The sequence below is a fragment of the Festucalex cinctus genome, chromosome 20, assembly GCF_051991245.1.
Source record: "Festucalex cinctus isolate MCC-2025b chromosome 20, RoL_Fcin_1.0, whole genome shotgun sequence".
Lineage (NCBI taxonomy): Eukaryota > Metazoa > Chordata > Actinopteri > Syngnathiformes > Syngnathidae > Festucalex > Festucalex cinctus.
The window spans coordinates 17,939,070-17,957,046 of record NC_135430.1 but is presented as its reverse complement, the minus strand read 5'-3'; the positions used below and the strand labels follow the sequence as shown (position 1 = coordinate 17,957,046).

General features: G+C 40.4%; 1 protein-coding gene across 7 annotated transcripts in view; it reads right to left on the bottom strand.

Moving 5' to 3' along the window:
• Positions 1-338: 338 nt before the first annotated feature.
• The window catches only part of svila (supervillin a), a 36,585-nt gene continuing 18,946 nt past the window's right edge, over positions 339-17,977 (bottom strand). Inside the window, exons 14-40 of one of the 7 annotated variants that reach the window (XM_077508900.1) lie at positions 17,295-17,736; positions 16,962-17,139; positions 15,682-15,814; positions 15,021-15,071; positions 12,880-13,045; positions 12,628-12,708; positions 12,441-12,467; positions 11,640-11,726; positions 11,340-11,514; positions 11,091-11,263; positions 9,840-9,995; positions 9,054-9,190; positions 7,956-8,103; positions 7,726-7,868; positions 7,454-7,629; positions 6,331-6,484; positions 5,972-6,251; positions 5,723-5,880; positions 5,516-5,621; positions 4,191-4,398; positions 3,983-4,116; positions 3,695-3,850; positions 3,391-3,534; positions 2,560-2,681; positions 2,158-2,313; positions 1,221-1,241; positions 339-983 (exon numbers count right to left, since the gene is read on the bottom strand). In XM_077508900.1, coding sequence (XP_077365026.1) covers positions 897-983; positions 1,221-1,241; positions 2,158-2,313; positions 2,560-2,681; positions 3,391-3,534; positions 3,695-3,850; positions 3,983-4,116; positions 4,191-4,398; positions 5,516-5,621; positions 5,723-5,880; positions 5,972-6,251; positions 6,331-6,484; positions 7,454-7,629; positions 7,726-7,868; positions 7,956-8,103; positions 9,054-9,190; positions 9,840-9,995; positions 11,091-11,263; positions 11,340-11,514; positions 11,640-11,726; positions 12,441-12,467; positions 12,628-12,708; positions 12,880-13,045; positions 15,021-15,071; positions 15,682-15,814; positions 16,962-17,139; positions 17,295-17,736 — 3,999 coding nt within the window. In that variant the 3' untranslated portion in view covers positions 339-896. Of the gene's footprint in view, positions 984-1,220; positions 1,242-2,157; positions 2,314-2,559; positions 2,682-3,390; positions 3,535-3,694; positions 3,851-3,982; positions 4,117-4,190; positions 4,399-5,515; positions 5,622-5,722; positions 5,881-5,971; positions 6,252-6,330; positions 6,485-7,453; positions 7,630-7,725; positions 7,872-7,955; positions 8,104-9,053; positions 9,191-9,839; positions 9,996-11,090; positions 11,264-11,339; positions 11,515-11,639; positions 11,727-12,440; positions 12,468-12,627; positions 12,709-12,879; positions 13,046-15,020; positions 15,072-15,681; positions 15,815-16,961; positions 17,140-17,294; positions 17,737-17,977 lie in introns of all 7 variants that reach the window. The other 6 variants (XM_077508898.1, XM_077508899.1, XM_077508904.1 and 3 more) reach the window with 6 other exon arrangements.

Below are 17,977 nucleotides of genomic sequence, written 5' to 3'. Positions count from 1 at the left end.
TATTAAAATTAAATGTACATTTTTGATAAAGGTCACTAGGTCAGCCACACAATCAACAGAGCACAGTACACATAAATGTAAAAAAAAAAAAAGAAAAAAAAAGTGAGCCACATTCGACAATGCTGCCATCTAGTGGTTATTTAGAAAAGTGCACTTATTAAAGCATAAGGGATTTTAAAAAAATGCATTGGTTGATAAATCTCCTCCCCAAAGCCACGAGATAATTTCATCATCTCAAATCCCTTCGTCCACCAATGGACATGAAACATATCGATTTTTTTCCCCCCTTACAACACACTAGTGACTTAAAATCTTCGATGCAAAAAGCAGAAGATGACATTATCCAACATCCATTTAGTTTATTTCACTTGTCATTTGTCACAAAAGGCAGACTGTGATCTGTATATAAACTGTACACAAAAGCAAGGCACTACAGTGTAGGATTCATAAATTTCATGATCCAAAAACAACTTTTAGTTCGTCAATTAAACAAGGCATCATAACAAAAGTTGCATTATTTTGTTCAGTGGCAAAATGCTTTTTCCTGTACAGCAACAGATGATTACAAAAAACATGTATAAACACATGACAATAGTTTTTTTTTTCTATATCCATAATGTTTTAATTAGCTTAGCTTTGTCCTACTTGAATATAAATATAAATTATTTTCACAAAGGAGTCAAATATATGCTACATAATATGTACAGTACATGCACACTGTAAATAGCTCTCGGACAACCAGGTGCTGATAGAAAAGAACAAAAATAAGAAGCTGGCACGCTTCTCATCTTCGTCTTGTCGACTCAGGAGAGGCTGCTCCCGAGTCTCTCAACCCGCAAACAAAACGCCAATGACTTGACCTGCTCTACATTTAACTGCGGCATATATTGCTCCATTTAGAAAAGTCCTTTGGTTTTCTTCAAGTTGACCTGCTTCCACGCGGGCATAGTTGCGTACTCCTCTCTCGTCATCTCCAAGCCTTTCTGTGGGGAATAAAATCGCACATAAATCAGCATCAAAACAAAAGCAACCCCCAAGAGGACGCACATGCATCTCTTTTTGTGAGTAGTGCATGTTGGAGTCAGTTTGGTATCCACGCCAGCTGCTAGATGGTGAGTTAACATGCTGAACAAAATGGCGGTTTTAGTTCATGAAATTGAAAAAAGTGAGGAAAACGTTGAGTGAGAATGCTCCATCCATGCTGATCTCCGTCCACTCACCTTTCCACAAGCCCCCACACCCTGGAGAGCAACAGATACATTAAGAAAGGATAAGAAGATAGGAATGGAGGTAGGATGGCAAAGTGTCATGAAAAAAATGAATGAGGGAAAACTAAAGAATCAATATAAAGTGGACAGGAGAGTCATCATATTCATTCTTTGCAGAAAGCGGGAGGAAAGACGAGATGATGCCATCCATCAACTTTCATGACATTCTGTTCATCCACAACTGAAATAGATGACAAACTCAAAAGTTTTTCTCCCATTTGATTGGTTTGCCTTGTGACGGAACCAGTAAGATTGATGGTAGACTCAAAAAAACATTCAAAACTCCATACAAAATATTATTAATAGAAGTAATCCTTTCCTGTAAATGTACGGTGAAAATGAGTTCTAGAGCTGGTCAATTAAATGCTTTTATTATTTCAGTCTATATCAACCATTGCAATTTTACCTATTTGTAGCTTTTTAACTCATTTGCTCCCAATAACGTGTAAATTTTTATTTTATTTTTTTAATGTTTTAAGTGTCACAAAGACGTATTTATACGTTTTTTTGGCTATTTTTTTTTATGCTTGAGCATACAGAAGGCTTTGATGCAGCCTCTCAACTGCAAAGAACGGTTGCAGAAATGGTAGTTATTACAAAAACGGCCTGCAGGTGGCAGCAGAGCAAAGGAGATCAACCAGGGCCATGTAGAAAAAAAAGCTAAATTACTGACAATTTTAAATAGATTTGTGAAAACTGATTAAACTTAGCTCTCTTCTAATGCTAATTTCTGCAAAACGGAAACAGATAAACATACTTTTTTTTTTCCTGATGAAAGAAGAGACTATAATCTTTCTTTTTTTTTTTTTTTAAACTGCTTACCTAGTGCAAAGAACAGCTGTGTTAAAGGAAAGTTTCCTGACGGCAGTTTTTTTTTTTTTTTTGGTACCTGAAAGTCTTCATCCGAGAGGTAGACCTCCAGGCGGAGGGGGTCAACGCCCTCAGGCAGTGGGCGGGCCAGGAGATCTTCTAGAGGGTACATGGTCTGACATAGTCTGGCTAACACATCTTCCACCAGAATAATCTGGTTACACACCTCTGCTTCCTAACAATACACACACGCACACACATTTTAATGCAAAAGGCTAAAAGCACCAGCAAAGTCGCCTGGTGGCTAATGAATTGAATTAAGAAAATCAATAGTGATGACGCTTTCCACATGGGCTGACCCGCACTTCGCATCTGTTTTTGTACAATAGTGAAGCGCACGTGCATGACTGTATGAACATTGGACTGGCCCGTATCAGATTAGCAGCGCTAATGATGAGATGATGTCAATTCGTCGACACACCCGCTCGGTGATCTCAGCGATGTCCTCGCGGTGCTCCCAGCTGGGGAACATGTTGGTGAAGGTGAGCGGCTCCAGGCCAGCGTGGATCAGATACGCCTTCGGGGCCTTTTTAGGATTCTTTTCTAAGCAAAATCGAGTAAAGGGCAGATCGTTAGCTGTTGTGAAATAGCAACAGGAGATGCTAAAGTACTATTTTATTACAAATAAATCATTTCATAATGTTAGAAGTGAACAACATGCACCAGGATCCTTCCAGGTGGCACAAACGTTATTGACTCACTGACCTGAACTAAAACAATGACAAAAAACTGTTTTCCCCAAAGTAAAAAAAAAAGAAAAAAAGAAAAAAAAAAAAAAGTATAATAATAATAGAGTAGAACCTGCACAATAAATTGAATGGAGTAGTAAATAGAGACTTGAGGTTTGTGGAAGACATTTCACACCAATAGCATATATAAATATTTGGTTATGTTTTGCAATTTAGCAACAACAACAACTAGCATGCTAACTAAAGTGTTTTTCATATTGGAAAAAAATAATGGCTAGCGTTCTTACGTAATTTAACATAATGCTAGCTTAAATGTTGTTCTTATGTAATTTAGAAAAAACAATGGCAGCTTGCTAGCTAGCTAAAGTGTTTCATATGCAATTTAGAAAAACATAATGGATAGCTTGCTAGCTAAAGGGGTTGTTCTTATGTAACTTAGCAAAACATAATAGTTTGCTTGGTCAAATGACACATAGTTGAGTTACGACTGCCGCAATCTGAGGAATAAGCTGCCTTTTTCCCCCACCCAAAGGTACATGTGACATCATGATGCACACCGCTACCTCGGCAGTACTGCAGCACCGTCTCCATTGCACATTTCCTGTCCGAGTCCCAGCGGATTCGGGCTGAGCCGGTACTTTTGCTGTCCTGAGGCCACCAACCCTGCCACAGGTACACTTCATGGTGGTTATCCACCAGGAACAGCGCTGAGGGAGAGGAAAGTACATTTGTTATTTACAACTAGCATCCTGTTAAAAAACAAAAAACAAAATAGCAGAATAAAGGCCTGAAAAATGTCTCATTCTGACACAGATGACATCAAAACAAATGACAACATACCTGTACATAAATATGTAAACTATGTACCTGGTTGTGAGGCAGAATAAAGGTCCTCTTGCAGGAAAGGCATGGAGTTGACCTGCTGGGCGTCTCTGGCTGGGTAGAGAAACTCCACAGCCACAAAGTCACCTGAACTGCTGCTCAGCTGGTACAGACGAGGAGTGAAGTTGAACCTGCCGGGATCTGAGGGTCAGAAAAAAATAAAATAAAATTTTGTATCATACATTTGTAATGATGAACATTCATGTCATTTGGTTTGGAAGAGGTCTGCACTCTCCTGACTTAATATTAGAATAGAAGAAAATGACCATCCACCTTGCAGCATGCAGTCGTAAGCTTTCCTGTCTCTCCTGCCGAGGGCCTCCCAGAATCCTTGAGGTTCCGCCCCCTCGTCACATTCCCGTATGGTCACCTTGCTGCTGCTGTGAAGGCCTGCTTCCAGAGGACAACTGAGCAAAAACAAAACAAAAAAGGTTTTTGGAATGACTATTGAAAAAAATCAAACGGGTTCATTTCCACTCACTGGTCTTTGATTCCGCTGGCAGCGGTGCGCGCCACCTCCCGCGTGTGCGCTTGCGATTTGCAGCCATGCCAGAGGTAGATGAGACTTTGGCTGACGCTCAGCAGCACCATGGAGACCCTGGAGCGCAGGCTACTGCAGTGACACACTACTTCCACAAGGTGGCTCTCCACCTCCACTTCCCCTCGCACGCAGTACAGGCGCCAGTCATCTGGGATGATACAAGTCATTTAAAATAAATAAAAACCAGGCTGTGAAAAGTCATTAGAGAATGTATTCAATATACTTGATATCCACGTTAAGGACCATTTACTAGTACACACTAGTGTTAATTTTGTCTGCCATTTTTAAATTTAGTCTCAGTGTTAGTCCAATTTCAGTCACGCTTGTTAGCTTTTAATCACCGATAGTCAACCTAATCCCATTTTTATTTACTCAATTCTTAGCCAAATACAAGTCTAGCATTTTAGTCTTTATTTTAGTGCAAGAAAACGTAAATTAATTCGTCTAGTTTTAATCAACAAAAACTGTCAACGTTTTAGTCTAGTTTTAATCAGGACAACCTTTTTACCACTGTATATATATTTTTGGAATCCGTAGATTAATTTGAACCTTTTTGGATCTAAAACTCTGACATAAGATTTCATGCTATGCGCTAGTAAGTTAGCCAGCATTAGTTAGCAGTCGCATTAACATTATTGCTGGACCGTTATACCTGTTGGATTAATGTTGTCATAACTACACTTTTTTTTTTTTTTTTTTTTAACCTTTCACAGTGAATTCACCTGCTGTCTGTTCCATGTTTTTTGTGCTGTGTGTCACATGACAGTGAGACAGGCGTGAAAGATGAGCAGCGATAAGATTTTACAACAAAATCAGATAATTTTCATCTCGTTTCTTTTTCGTGAACTAAAATGTCCACAGATTTTAGTCCAGTTTTTATGAAGTGAAGGACATTTTCGTCTGATCTTCATTAGTCAACGAAAATGCATACTAATTTAGTGCCAGTTATTGTTTATTAATGAGCGTTTTAGTCCGGTGAAAATGTGTATTGACGAAATTATTTTTGTTTAGTTTTTGTTGACGAAATTAACACTAGTACACACTATTTGTTCTCAATATTAAGACAATTTAGTGCACTAATAGAATGACTATATGCGGCATAGTCACTATGTCATCCTAAAGTGCTATTAATATTTAGTTTTGTTAGTTTTAATTCAAACGTGGAATCTTTTTCCTATGTAGCTTCTTTTTTTTGTTGGATCTGCTTAGACATGAAGCTGTACCTAATATTGTGGACTGGTTAGTGAGCGTTTCTCGAAATTTACTTTGTGAGTTTTCCTCCTCTTCTTCTCTCTTCCCTGCATGGACGATCATCCGCCCTTTGAAGCACTGCAGGAAACACGGGGGTTCTTTTCCTTGCTGGACTTGAATCTAAATGTAAAAATCAGCAGTTGTTTAACTAGAAATGCAGAAAAGCAAAAATAAACAGTAATACAAGGAGTCCAAACATTTTTCTTTTTTTTTCTTTTAACCTGTGCTCCTCGTTCCTCATCCAACTCGACAGTCATGAGCGCCGACGTCCCCTTTTCGCTGACTGTGGAGTTGCGACCCTGCCAGAAGAAGTAGCAGCATTTCTCCTTGCCGGGCCCCGTCGTCTTCAGCTGATCAGGGTTCTGCCGCTTCCAAACTGCTAAGAAGGCAGTCACAGTTAGAAACGCTGAAATATGATAGCAAACTCTTGGCCTACTTGCATTATATTTATATAGAACTACACGACTGACCTGCAGTGCTGACCATGAATTTCCACTTGACCACGTAGGTATCGCCCTCGTGGAACTGGCCGATGCTTTGGCGCGGCAGCCGGCTGTAGTCGAACTCCAGGATGTGCCACACCTCCACGGCAAGCGTGCTGATCTCGTAGCAGCGCCAGTCGTCCACCTCCACCAGCCCGTAGCCCCGCCCCACATTCAAGCCGTCCACTAGGGTGCAGACGGGCGCCAGGTGGGTCGGCATCATCAGGGCGGCGTCGTAAGCATGCGGCTGGTCGGAGGCGGGCTGATCCTGGCGTGCGAGCGGAGCAAAGGCGAGTGGAGAATACGCCGCGGCAACAAGGAGACTTTGATGGAGAACTTTGTGATACCTTGTGATCAATCGTGTGGTTGTTGCCGGTTTTCGTGGGGCTGGGTGTTTTCCTGGAGTCGCTCCAGTCTAAGAACTTCTCTTTGAACAATGTGGTTTCATTGTGATGAGTCAGTCTGCCAAACACTGCCCAGTCTGGACGGCCCTGACCTTTCCTGCAACAGACAGCAGTCGTGCATCATCATGTTCATTCATGACAACATTGTTGATGCTCTTTTGAAATGTATACAGCAAGAGGTCTATATGTTAAAACACTAAACAAAATATCATAATAATAATTAATAAATATTGTGTCACCCGATGTCTTGAATTGGAAATTTTACTTTTTGTTCTTCCTTAACTTATATGCTTTTTTTTTTTTTTTTTGGTATGTTTTCTGTTGCATCGCACTATCCGCACCCTAAAAGTATAACTAACTGTATAATATAAAAGTATAGCTAACTATAATATATAAGTGGCTAAAAATGGTAACAATTAATGCATACAGTAAAATCCAATGAATAACATTTTTGTGCAAAAAAAAAAAAAAAGATCCCCCAAAAAAAAAAAAATGCTCATTAAGACCTACACCACCCAAAAAAATAAATAAGCAAAAATCACTGATTTAGAGCTCTTTTTAGACAAAACAGAACTCAGTATGCGTCACATACTGTACAATGATTAAAAGTACATTTAAAAGTAGTCAGAGGTAAAAAGATTTAAATACAAAGACATTTAAAAAATGCTCCTTAAAATTACTTCGCATCAATAGAGTGGTATTGATATGTTTTGAATCTCTATTCACTCTGATAAAATATTGGGGGGAGGTCATATCATACACAAGTGCGAGTTATTCAAGGGATTTAATTGTATTATTTTTTTTACAATAATTTTACTTCAGATATAAAGTGAAATAAAAATAATAAACAAATAAATAAATAAATGACAAAATTATAAATCCATTATAAATAATAAATAAATAATAGGATAAATAATGACAAAACTGTACCGAAGTGCATTTCTGTGTAGCTGGAAAGGTAAAAACATTTCCAAAAAAACATCTGTGATCGTCTGTTTGCCTGAAGTGATCACAAGTATGTGTCACTTGATGCGTTCGTGTTGATGTACTACATGCGTTCTCGTACTTGGGAATGAGTGGGTTGCACTCTCCAGGATCGAGCGGGTTGATGTCACAGTTTGTGTAGTCAAACGTTCCGTTCCACAGGTGTTTGGCCAGCTGGAAGGCCACCTTCCTCTGAGCCAGCGTCACTTCCTTCCCGTGCCAAATGTACATCTCGCTACCAAAGTCGAAAACCAGAACCTGCGCAGAGAACATCATTTCCCCAGTCCGAGATAAATTTCAGCTCCAAGCGCCAACTTAGAAACACTTTGAATGACTTGCGCAGTTCAGTCTGACCTCCTTCGGTCTGAGTAAGGAGCAGCGGGGTATCTTAGCCCAAAAATCGTCATCTGGCACCAACTTGTTGTCGATCAGACGGTAAATACAGTTCGTCTCCACAATGGCGCCCTCGTAAAGCTCATCTTCATCTGGTGTTCCCGCTGCTGTAAAAAGACAAGGGAGTTACGAGCGGATACGAAAGCAGCATTTAATGCAGATAGTGATCAGCTTTGGATTTGAACTCTCACACTGGTAACTCGCGTGGCCGCCCAGGATCTTCCAGAACTCCTTGGCGGCGGGGCTGTGAGTATGGACGCCTTCCTCGACGACCTGCACGTCGTCGGCACGGCAACCCAGATCTCTCTTGCTTTGGATGAAGTTGCCCAACTCTGAAGCCTGAAAACACAAAAGGACACTCATTGAGCAAAAATGAAGCGACTACAGTAATGTATTAATTTTAACTGCAACATAGTTTGAGTCACTAACAAGTGCTAAAGTAATCCCAGATTTTCATTACCTCAAACTGGCATGCATGCTTGCATTTCTGTTTAAGTCCTGCCTTCCTGCATGGTCTGACTATACTGCCACTGGCTGGCTTTTCACTCACTGTTCATGCAGTCGCCGGGCAGTTGACATGTCAATCATTAGAAACAGATTAGTGGTGATGTCACTCAGCATCATTGTCATTGCAAGAAGCAGCAAGGTTGTTATTTATAGCAGTTAGAGCAAAATGCAGATTTTTTTTTTTTTTTTAGGCAAGAACAAAAAAAAAAAAAACAAAAAAAAAAAACAGTAAAATGATTTCTCCATTCTTTCATTTTACTTAAGTTTGGTATTGAATCGCCGCTGGGGGAAACAAAAAATGTGTCATTTGGATAAAATGCCAAATTACGAAAGCGTATTGCATTCACTTGAAAAAACAAAACAAAACAAACTAATTTTTTGGGGGAGCTTTGTTTTTTTTTTAGTATTTTTTTTTTCTGTTTTTCTGAATATTTTTTCTGTCATTAAAAATATATATATATTATTCCAACAAACAGGGAAAAAAATATTCAGAAAAACAGGAAGAAAAAAAAATTACTTAGAATAACGGCGGGAAATATTCAGAAAAAAAAAATATTACAAAAAACTGAAAAAAAAAAATGATTCCAAAAAAACAGAGCACCAACTTCTGTTTTTCAGAGTAATTTTTTTTGGACCTCTGAATTCCAAGTTACTTGTTGCAGTCCACTGACCTGTATATATGACTGGATAGCCGAGGGCCCATACATGCCAGTGCAAGCCATTGATGTCACAGGGCGAAATCACTGAAAAAACGTGGCACCGAGTCAAAGATCAGGCCTCACCTTGTTCTTCTCAATGACGTTGGCAAACTCTCCCATCCAGATGAAGCAATGATGAGGAGTGATGAGGAGGAAACAGTCGCCGCTGTTCAGCGATGATGCTCTTGGCTCCACTAGCCTGGTCTGGATATGCCGGCGGCCTTGGGTAACAAACATTGATCAGAATATCAGTTTGGATCCGATCACTTATTTGTTTAGTTAAATGGGTCATACATTTGTCTTAACTCATTCACTGCCATTGACGGAAAAAGACGTCAAATGATGCATTTTTTTGCTGGTCTGGCAATGAATGTGTTAAAATATGAAGTAAAGAAATAAAAACAGTCTTCGAGGAAGACTTTCTACAAGCACAATCAATGCACTTAGTGGTGCATCTCAAATACGTTGGAACGTTTGATGGAGTTGCGGTCAAAGGCTCCTCCACCTGACAAAAGCAGTTTCCCTGATTTAATGGACTTGTGTAGATTACGAGTGAGTGCGGAGGAGTGGCTCAGCCCGGGATGGTGTGGCATGTGACCTGGCGTGAATGATTTAGAGCCGCAGCTGTCACCAACAGATGTGGAGGAGGTGCAAAGACACTAAAATAGATACTCTTGCCTATTTTTGATTTCCTTTACAAAGGTTGCCCTTGAAGCAGCATCCATTTATTTTATTTTTTAATGGTCTTTACAGTACATAGACTTTCAACCAGCACAACTAAACACCAAAAATTGATGGAATATTTATTAATAATAATAATTTCTGGAAGATTCCCTACAACCATCAACAACAAACTGATCTGTGACTGACCTTTGACCTGCAGGAGCATCAGTTTCTTGTAGGGAACGGCGCTATTGTTGGACATCTGCTCAGAGATGTTGACGCTGCGCAGGTTCACGTTGCTGAAGTTCTCTTTGCTGGCCAGGCCAGCCAGGGCCACGTCAGAAAAACTGGAGTTCTTGTTCACTAGGGCGGGAACAACGCACAAGAGGCTGCTTTAACTTGAAAGTAAGTCATACTTTAGCCACGAAAAGATACGAAGACACTCATGATTGTTTATTTATGGCTGTCGAGAGGCATAGGAGGAAATTACAACAGGGGCCTAATGGTGTCACACTCTCAAAACAAAACTTCTACGGTCCAAGTAGCATAAAAACAACACTGATCCTCTGATGACTGCTCTGTTCAATGGAAGGAAACAGATGACGGTAATTTGAAGTCCTGTGGGAACTTGCTGTCTGCTCAGCATTTCCTTTTTACATTGCATATCAGCAGGGAGTTTGTGTTACAATATCATGTAGTCATCAGTGCACAGTGGCACAGTGAAATTTTATTATTTACCCAACAGTTAATTCTACTTGTCATTTTGTAGTGTTTCTTTTGGCTGCACTGCTTCATCTACTGCATGCGGATGTTAGATTTTTCTTGTCCAATCAGATGTCAGCTTCTGTGTGCTGCCATGTGAATTCGGGAGCAATGAAATAGTCACGCGGTCTGACGAGCGCTCATTTAAACTCATTCACTCACAGCCATTTTCACTGAAAGGAACCCTTTAGCTCCCGGCTGTTTTACTGATTTTGCAAGGCCCACAGAATAATGTCTTCCATTACTATAAAAACATGGAACCTACCAAAAGAAAGATTAGACTCTACTCTTTATCTGGGAAAAAAAAAAAAAAAAAAAAAAGTATATTTGGATCCGTTTTGCAGCAATTAGCATGAGCATATAGGTTTATATATAAGTTTCATCAATATTCGCATTCCTGGTGAAAACAGGCCTAAAGAGCTTGTTGCAACATGACCATGGCTGATCTTTTATACTCTGTTGCCACCCGCTGGATGTTTTTTTTTTTAAAAGAACTACCATTGCTTTAAACCACCTCTTCATGTCAGAAGCTGCACCAAAGCCTTCTATATGCTCTCGCATAAAAACACAAACGTTTTTGGGAGTGAAGGACAAAGTATTAAACATTTTTACGCATTTTTGGGATTGATTGAATTAAATTATGCAACACTTCGGCAATTCCAAGTCACGCAAGTTGTGCATTCTAATTCTGCTCACTTTTCTCTGCCTTCATCCGTCTGGTCTCAAGCAGGCCCACGTTGAGCCGCTGCTCAGTGTATTCGTGTCTGATGTCCTCTCTGGCAGCGAGCATCTTCAGCGGGTTCCTGGACGCTTGAACGTTGCGCGCCGGGCGCACGGCTCGCTTGTGCTGCACCATGTCCGACAGAAGCCTAAGGAGAGGTCAGAGGGTGTCGCCATTTTCTTGCGGGAAAATAATTACTCATGAGGTACAAAAGTGGTGCTTACGTTGGAACCTGTGGCCCGAAGATGGCGTCAAAGTCGTCAGTCAGCTCCACCTTGTTGGCGATAGTCGACGGGTGGTCCACTTGGCGATAGAACTTGGAAAAATTTTCATCTTCCAGAGTCATTACTTCTTTAACCTTCTTCTCTGTTACTGTGACAGTAGCCTCGGGCAACGCTGCTATTTAGTTGACATAAACAGTCATTGCAATTTCATAAAAATAAACAAAGATCATCATCTGTACATTTCACAACTTAACTTTACTTATTAAGCACTTTAAAACGTACGCCAGGCTGAGGTCTGACCTTTATTATTGATCTTGCCAAGGAACGTCTCGAGCTGTTCCAATTTCCTGTCTGTCTCCAGGTTCAGATCCGGTATCGCCTTGATCTCTGCACAACATCAACACAGCCGTTCGAACTATAAATTTGAGCCGTGTTCTATTCAGCTCGCATGCCATCACAGAGCAGGCAGCCACTATGTTGCACATTTTTGACTTTGAACAATGAGCATCACATCAAATTTACTTCCCGGTTGTTAGTGAATAGAATTCACACATGATCAATGAAGGAATTTCTAGTTTAGATGGTTGAAAGTCATTCAAAAAGTAATTTCACACAAACTGAAGAAATTCACAGCAGATTTCGCAGTGTTAATTCAACACATAAAGAGATTAGTTTAACACTGTGTCCTAGTTATTTCGTACTATTCAGAATTGATGTTAACATATTCCACCATGTAAGATTTCAATCAAAAGTGAGTAAAAAAAAATATATAACACTGGCACAACACTGCACAGTGTTGAAACAATTTAACACTACATAAATATGATTCCCTACAGTGTTATTTACTCTAGTGTGGCAGAAAATCAACTCTCCCCCAAACACTCTTAACACTGCATGAGTTAAAGAAGATTAACACTGGAGATTCAAATAACTTTAAGTTAATTTTACACACTGCTATGTAGATGATTTCTTTGGTGCAATGTATTATTATGGCATTAGTCGGTTGGTACGCTATTGGACTGATAAGATGAAGCAATCACAGCAGACACGTTAGTGCTTGTGCAGTTTGTTTCATAGGACAAAAACTGAAAATAAATAAACCTTCAATATCATCCATCTCCTCCATATCTGTTTGAGATAAATACAAAACATCATAATAAATTGAACTTCCCCTTGGGGAATTAACACAATACATTGAATTGTACATTAAATTGGTCAAGATTTCACAAAGGTGGTCCACTGATGTGAAAAGTACAAAAGGTGAATAGGAGTTATGGACAAAACTGACCATCTTGTGGCTTGGAGATGGCAAGGCTGCTGTTTTTGGGTTTAGGCGAGGACGACTGCAAAACGGAGGGGGAGGCCAACCCTGATGCATGAACAAGCAAAAGCAAAATTGACTAAATAGAATATCGGATTTTAAAACATGAAATAGCAATGAAAGAACTGCAGCAAACATACAATCGTATTGTGCCTGCCAGGTTAAGAAAACGGCTGCAAAGTGAAACATGAAAGATCACGAAATAATGCGTCTTCTGACCTTTCTTCGCCATGCGCGCAGCCACGGTGAACTGGGTGGAATCGTTGGCAGCTCCGTGGCCTCTCGACTTCCAAGCCTCCTCTTGAGCTTCGATCTGCTCTTTCCTCTCCTGGATGGACATTTGGGCCTCCATCCTCTGAGACTCCATCGCAGCTTCAGTGATTTTCTAGCACAAGAAAGAGTTGGAAAAATGTTAAAAAGCAACCTCTTCTGTACGGCCAAATGCTAGGATTTCAACTCAAACCAGATGATTTCACAGCAGACAAAACAGCCAAGCAAGCACCTCAATTTAATTTGCATTGTCCCGAAAATTATTTCAAATAGGTAAAAGCAAAAATGCTTGTTAATCAATCAGTGTGCCTGTGAGGCGCTTGCACTGCCATTGGGTGAGAAAAACAGAAGGTGATATTGTAAATGGTACATTTATTAATTTATTTAGTTACTGAAGGGTCACCTTCCGTCTCCAAGTGTGCCTCTCATCCACCTGCATGGATCTAGAAGATTTGGGGGCCTTCACAGCCAGCATAATCAAAAGGAAGGGATGAAGAAAGTACGACAGCTTAAAGATTTAAGTGAAGGTGGAATGATGAGACCCAAAATATATTGAACCCTGCAAAAGCTACAGGTGGCAAAGCTTGGGGGATAATTGGTTGATTTTATCAAATCAATGAGAATATAGTCATCTAAAGAAAAATCCATGAAAAAATAAATAAATACAATTTAGATGAAATTACCACCCAATTAGAGGGGCCAGGAATTAATTACAAGAAGTGGAAAATTTTACAATTCTGCTGAAACACCAGCTAACGGATTTGCTTGTACACACAAAAGAGCTCAAAAGGAGAATTAAGGTAACCCCAATGTGTAAAATGAAGAACAAAAAAGAAAAAAAAAAAAAGAAAAAAGAAGTTGAACTGCATGTCCTATAGGTAGGCGAGTCAGTCATATCTAATGCTGCTTTCTGACTTTGGCTGACTCAAAAGGAGAAGAAGAACGCAAACTGGTTTTAGGAAGAGAGCAGATATGAGCCACGGACAAACAAGAACAACATGCGGCTCCAGAGCAGTAGGACAGCGTCACCTTAATTCACATTGTTGGCAGTATCAGCGATAGTCTTTCGAGAGACTATGAGGATGCATTAAGGGAATTGCAAAATCAAGTGGAGTGGAAAGCAGACCTTGGGGTCATACGACTCAGAATTCAATCTTAACATTGGGGGAGGAGACAGAGCTGCAAACATCTCACAAAAACGTAATCTTTAGGATTTTCATGCTCCACTTTAGCGGTTCCAATGAATTTACAGACATTTCATATTCACAGTTGTGGTTTTCATTGACAGAAGGAAATAAATTAGCTGGTCAAAGACTGTTTCCTTTATATTTTTACTAGGCTACAGATTCCTCTGCCTCTCTGCCAGAGACTGAAAGAAGGGATTGTTGTTCAACGGGCCAGATATAATCCAACTTGAAAAACGTTATTCAGTGTCATGAGTCAAGTCAAGGGCATTCCAGGCCTTCAGACATTTTTTTTTTCAAATATTTTTTAAGCATCACAAGTATAAATGATTCCTTCTCACAAAAAAAATGCTGTTTCCTAAGGCTAAGTCAAGAAGGCAAAGTTTACATTGGCATTGGTTGAAGTGTTCATATCATATATGCATATATTGGTTTGATATTCGACCAAAGATGTTTCTGTTAAAGGCCCAGTCTGCCGGTTTCACTCAGGAAAATGCACTTTTTAAATACAGGATTTAAAAAAGCAAAATACTTCTCAATTTACAGATCTGGGCTTCTCATAATTTCTGGTGGTGATTTTGTCCTAAACCCCCACCCCGCCAGCCTGTATTTTGCCATTTTGTGTTTGTTTTGTAAATGGCGGCCAATCGCAGAGCGGGGGGTGCCGTGTCGTAAACGGGGCTGGGCGAATTTTCCTGAGTGAAACCGGCAGACTGGGCTTTAATGTTGTCATAGGCTGTAAATTAACAAACAAGATACACACAAAAGAAACCTTCAAGCAAGCCTTCGAAAAACTCAAACAGCTACTTTGAAGAATACGTAAACAACAGTAAAGCAAGTACAGGTGCAAACTGTAGATTAGTCAAACTGATAAAGAACAACCACTTTGCAGTAAACTGGCCTTACCCATAATTGGTCAGACACTGCAAGATCATCGATCATCAGTTCTTCATCGCCCTAAAACCGCAGGGGAAAAGTACAAGGAATGTCAATAACTAAGAAGAATCACTTAACTTCTTAAATTATTTTTTACACTTGTCTGACAGTTAAAATGTTACGATTGCCCATGAAAGTAAATAATTTTATATTTTATCAACTATACCTTTTACAATAATATGGGGGGGGGGGATTCCAAGCAAATCACAAGTTGACAAGTGTCTCAGAACAGATTATGATCGACATTGGAGGTTCCATTGTAGTCTGTAATTAACTTCTCCCTATTTTTAAATACTGCGCAAGTTTGAACATTTCGAAATCTTATCAGACCCTCACTTCACTTTCTGCCAATAATAGCTCTTGTTACATAGATAAAACATTCCAAACGCAGCATGTCTGACCTGTGAATGCCAGAGCAAACACGGCAAAAAAAAAAAAAAAATTGATCAGCAAAAAACTGACCGGCGTGTCAGCAGAGATGTGGGGAGGAGCTGAACACACTCAGATAAGGAGAACATAAAAACACGTGACGTTTTGTAGCTGTTCTAAATGAAACTAAAATGTTTCTGTGAACTTTAGTTGAAACAACTTAGCTCGCAGCTAACCTAGCTAGTAGCTATCATCTGGTTACCTTCTTCTTGAAGCTCTGCTCCACCTCCCACAGGTGAGCGTGCTGCTCGCCCACAGCAACCTTGACGGCATCCTGCTTCTTATTGATCCGGTTCCTCCAGTCGTCCTCGCCGCTCTTCTTCAGCAAAGCCACCCTATGTGCGAGGGGACACACATTTGCCTTGAAGTTCAAATCAGAATCAGAAGATTTTCAGGAGTTTATTTCCAGTATATTTGTATTTATTATGAAGTTATTTCAGTGACCACTGTACTAATATTTTTCTCTTGATGCTGTACAGATACTGATGTTAGAACGTGTCCAAAACAAACGATGAAGTCCCCCTCCAGAGTGAAAGGAAAGTCAGACAACACCAATTTGAAGCTGCCAAGGTTGCGTCACAACACTATCTTCAATTGGAACACAGATGAAATCTGTTTTTAATATACAATTGGTTAGAAATGTCATGGCAATAAACTGTTGAAAATCATTTGTGAATATTTAGATTTACAGCAAAAAGGCAATAAAAGAGGGACTATTTCAAACCATACAATGGGGAAAAACAATAACAGAGGTTCAAATATCAGACGTGACCCACAGAGGAAGGCCAGAGAGCTGAGTGACCCAGCGAGGGGATGTTCTCAACACAACACATCCAAAACACGATGAAATTACCTTAGCTAGATATTACACTTTGTGGCCATCAATCACATTTTTTTTGTCCAGTAATATCCTCATTGGGAGAGGCTCAAAAACACACACACAGAGACAATAAAAACCCACCTCAGGCGTACATGTTACATTATGTCACCAGTCAATATGGCTTGTAATGACTGTCTGGTTAGTGTAGTCTGACTGTGAAAATGTGACCTAACTAATCTTACATAATTGTTGTGACGCAATCAATTCCATGCTCTGATTTTAGTTTTTTCCCAAGTGTAGAGAATTTAAAAGTATGGAGTGGCTTCTTATAAAAAAAAAAACCAAAAAAACAAAACAAACAAAAACACTACGGTCAAACAATAAAACCTCGAAATATAGTTAAGACATTCAAATGCTCATTAATCCCCAATTTAAACCCGTTAGTGGATGAGAAAGTTAAAAAAAACAAAACAAACAAACATCCGTGAAATCCTTGCTTATAACCTACTCCCAAAAAGTTCGAGATATTCAGCTTTTGGCCTTTACAGATGGAAATTAATGGCTCTTTGCTTCCTCTGACGTACTATATCGACATATCGAAAACCTGTTGGATAAAATGTCTTAACATATGCAGTCGTCTTCCTTCCCACAAGGAGGCTCACCTTTGTTTGATGGACATGCGTTTGGCTGTCATGTCGCACGGATCGTCTGGCAAGGTGCCGGCTGTTAGTTCCCTGCCGTCCGGGTACGTGTCCGCCTCGGAAGGCTGGCGTATGCCGTCACCTCTCGATGAAGCGGACGCTGCTCTGGGTCTCACAAAAGTGGGCTCGGGCAGCTCTGCTGCGGACGAGCATACGGGAGTAAGAATCAATAATTCGATTAAGAGTCGAAACAGAAGTCTGATAGGATTATCGTGATGCTGAAATGTGTCATTCATATTCACATCACATGCAAAACAAATATTTTGATCAAAATACAAATTCTGTTGTCCTTACCTCCACTGAATGTTCTGCTCCTCTGGCCAACTGCACGATGCACTTCCTCCCTTGGATAATATTTTTGTTCCTGCCTCTCCGGCAACATGTGATGCTCCGAGTTGTGCATGTTTCCATCCAACTTCCCTCTGGACAGCTCCTCCTCTTCCTCCCTTCTCTCTCTTGCAGCGTGTGGCTGAGGCAAAGCCTCCTGCTTGACTTCTCCCTCAGGAGAAGGGAGACTCCTCTTCCCCCCTGTTCCTTCCTCCGCATATTGCGACACCCGATAAGGCTGGTGGGCCACGGGGTCGTGGGGCCTCCGGGCTTGGGTGTCAGCTTCAAGCGGCAGCCGAGTTAAGTGGATGTCGCCCGCGTGGTCGGTGGATACTGCGCCTCCGTCTCTCAGCGCAGGGGATGAGGATGACGGGAGGTGTTCAAACGGAGAGTCGGCACCATTTTGAAGCTTAACAGGAAGACAAATATAAAGCATATTAATTGTTAATGGGCGTTTAGATGCAACATACACACTGCCGCATCCAATTGAAGGGCATCATGCCGAGCAATCACGGCCCTGCACTTCCTGTCCGTCAAAGGGTGGGCCGATATCGTAAAGTCATGCTATATACAACTTGCACAAAATGCATCGTGCTGTAGCTTAAATCACACTTGATACATGAGCTACATGTGAACTATGAACTAAACCG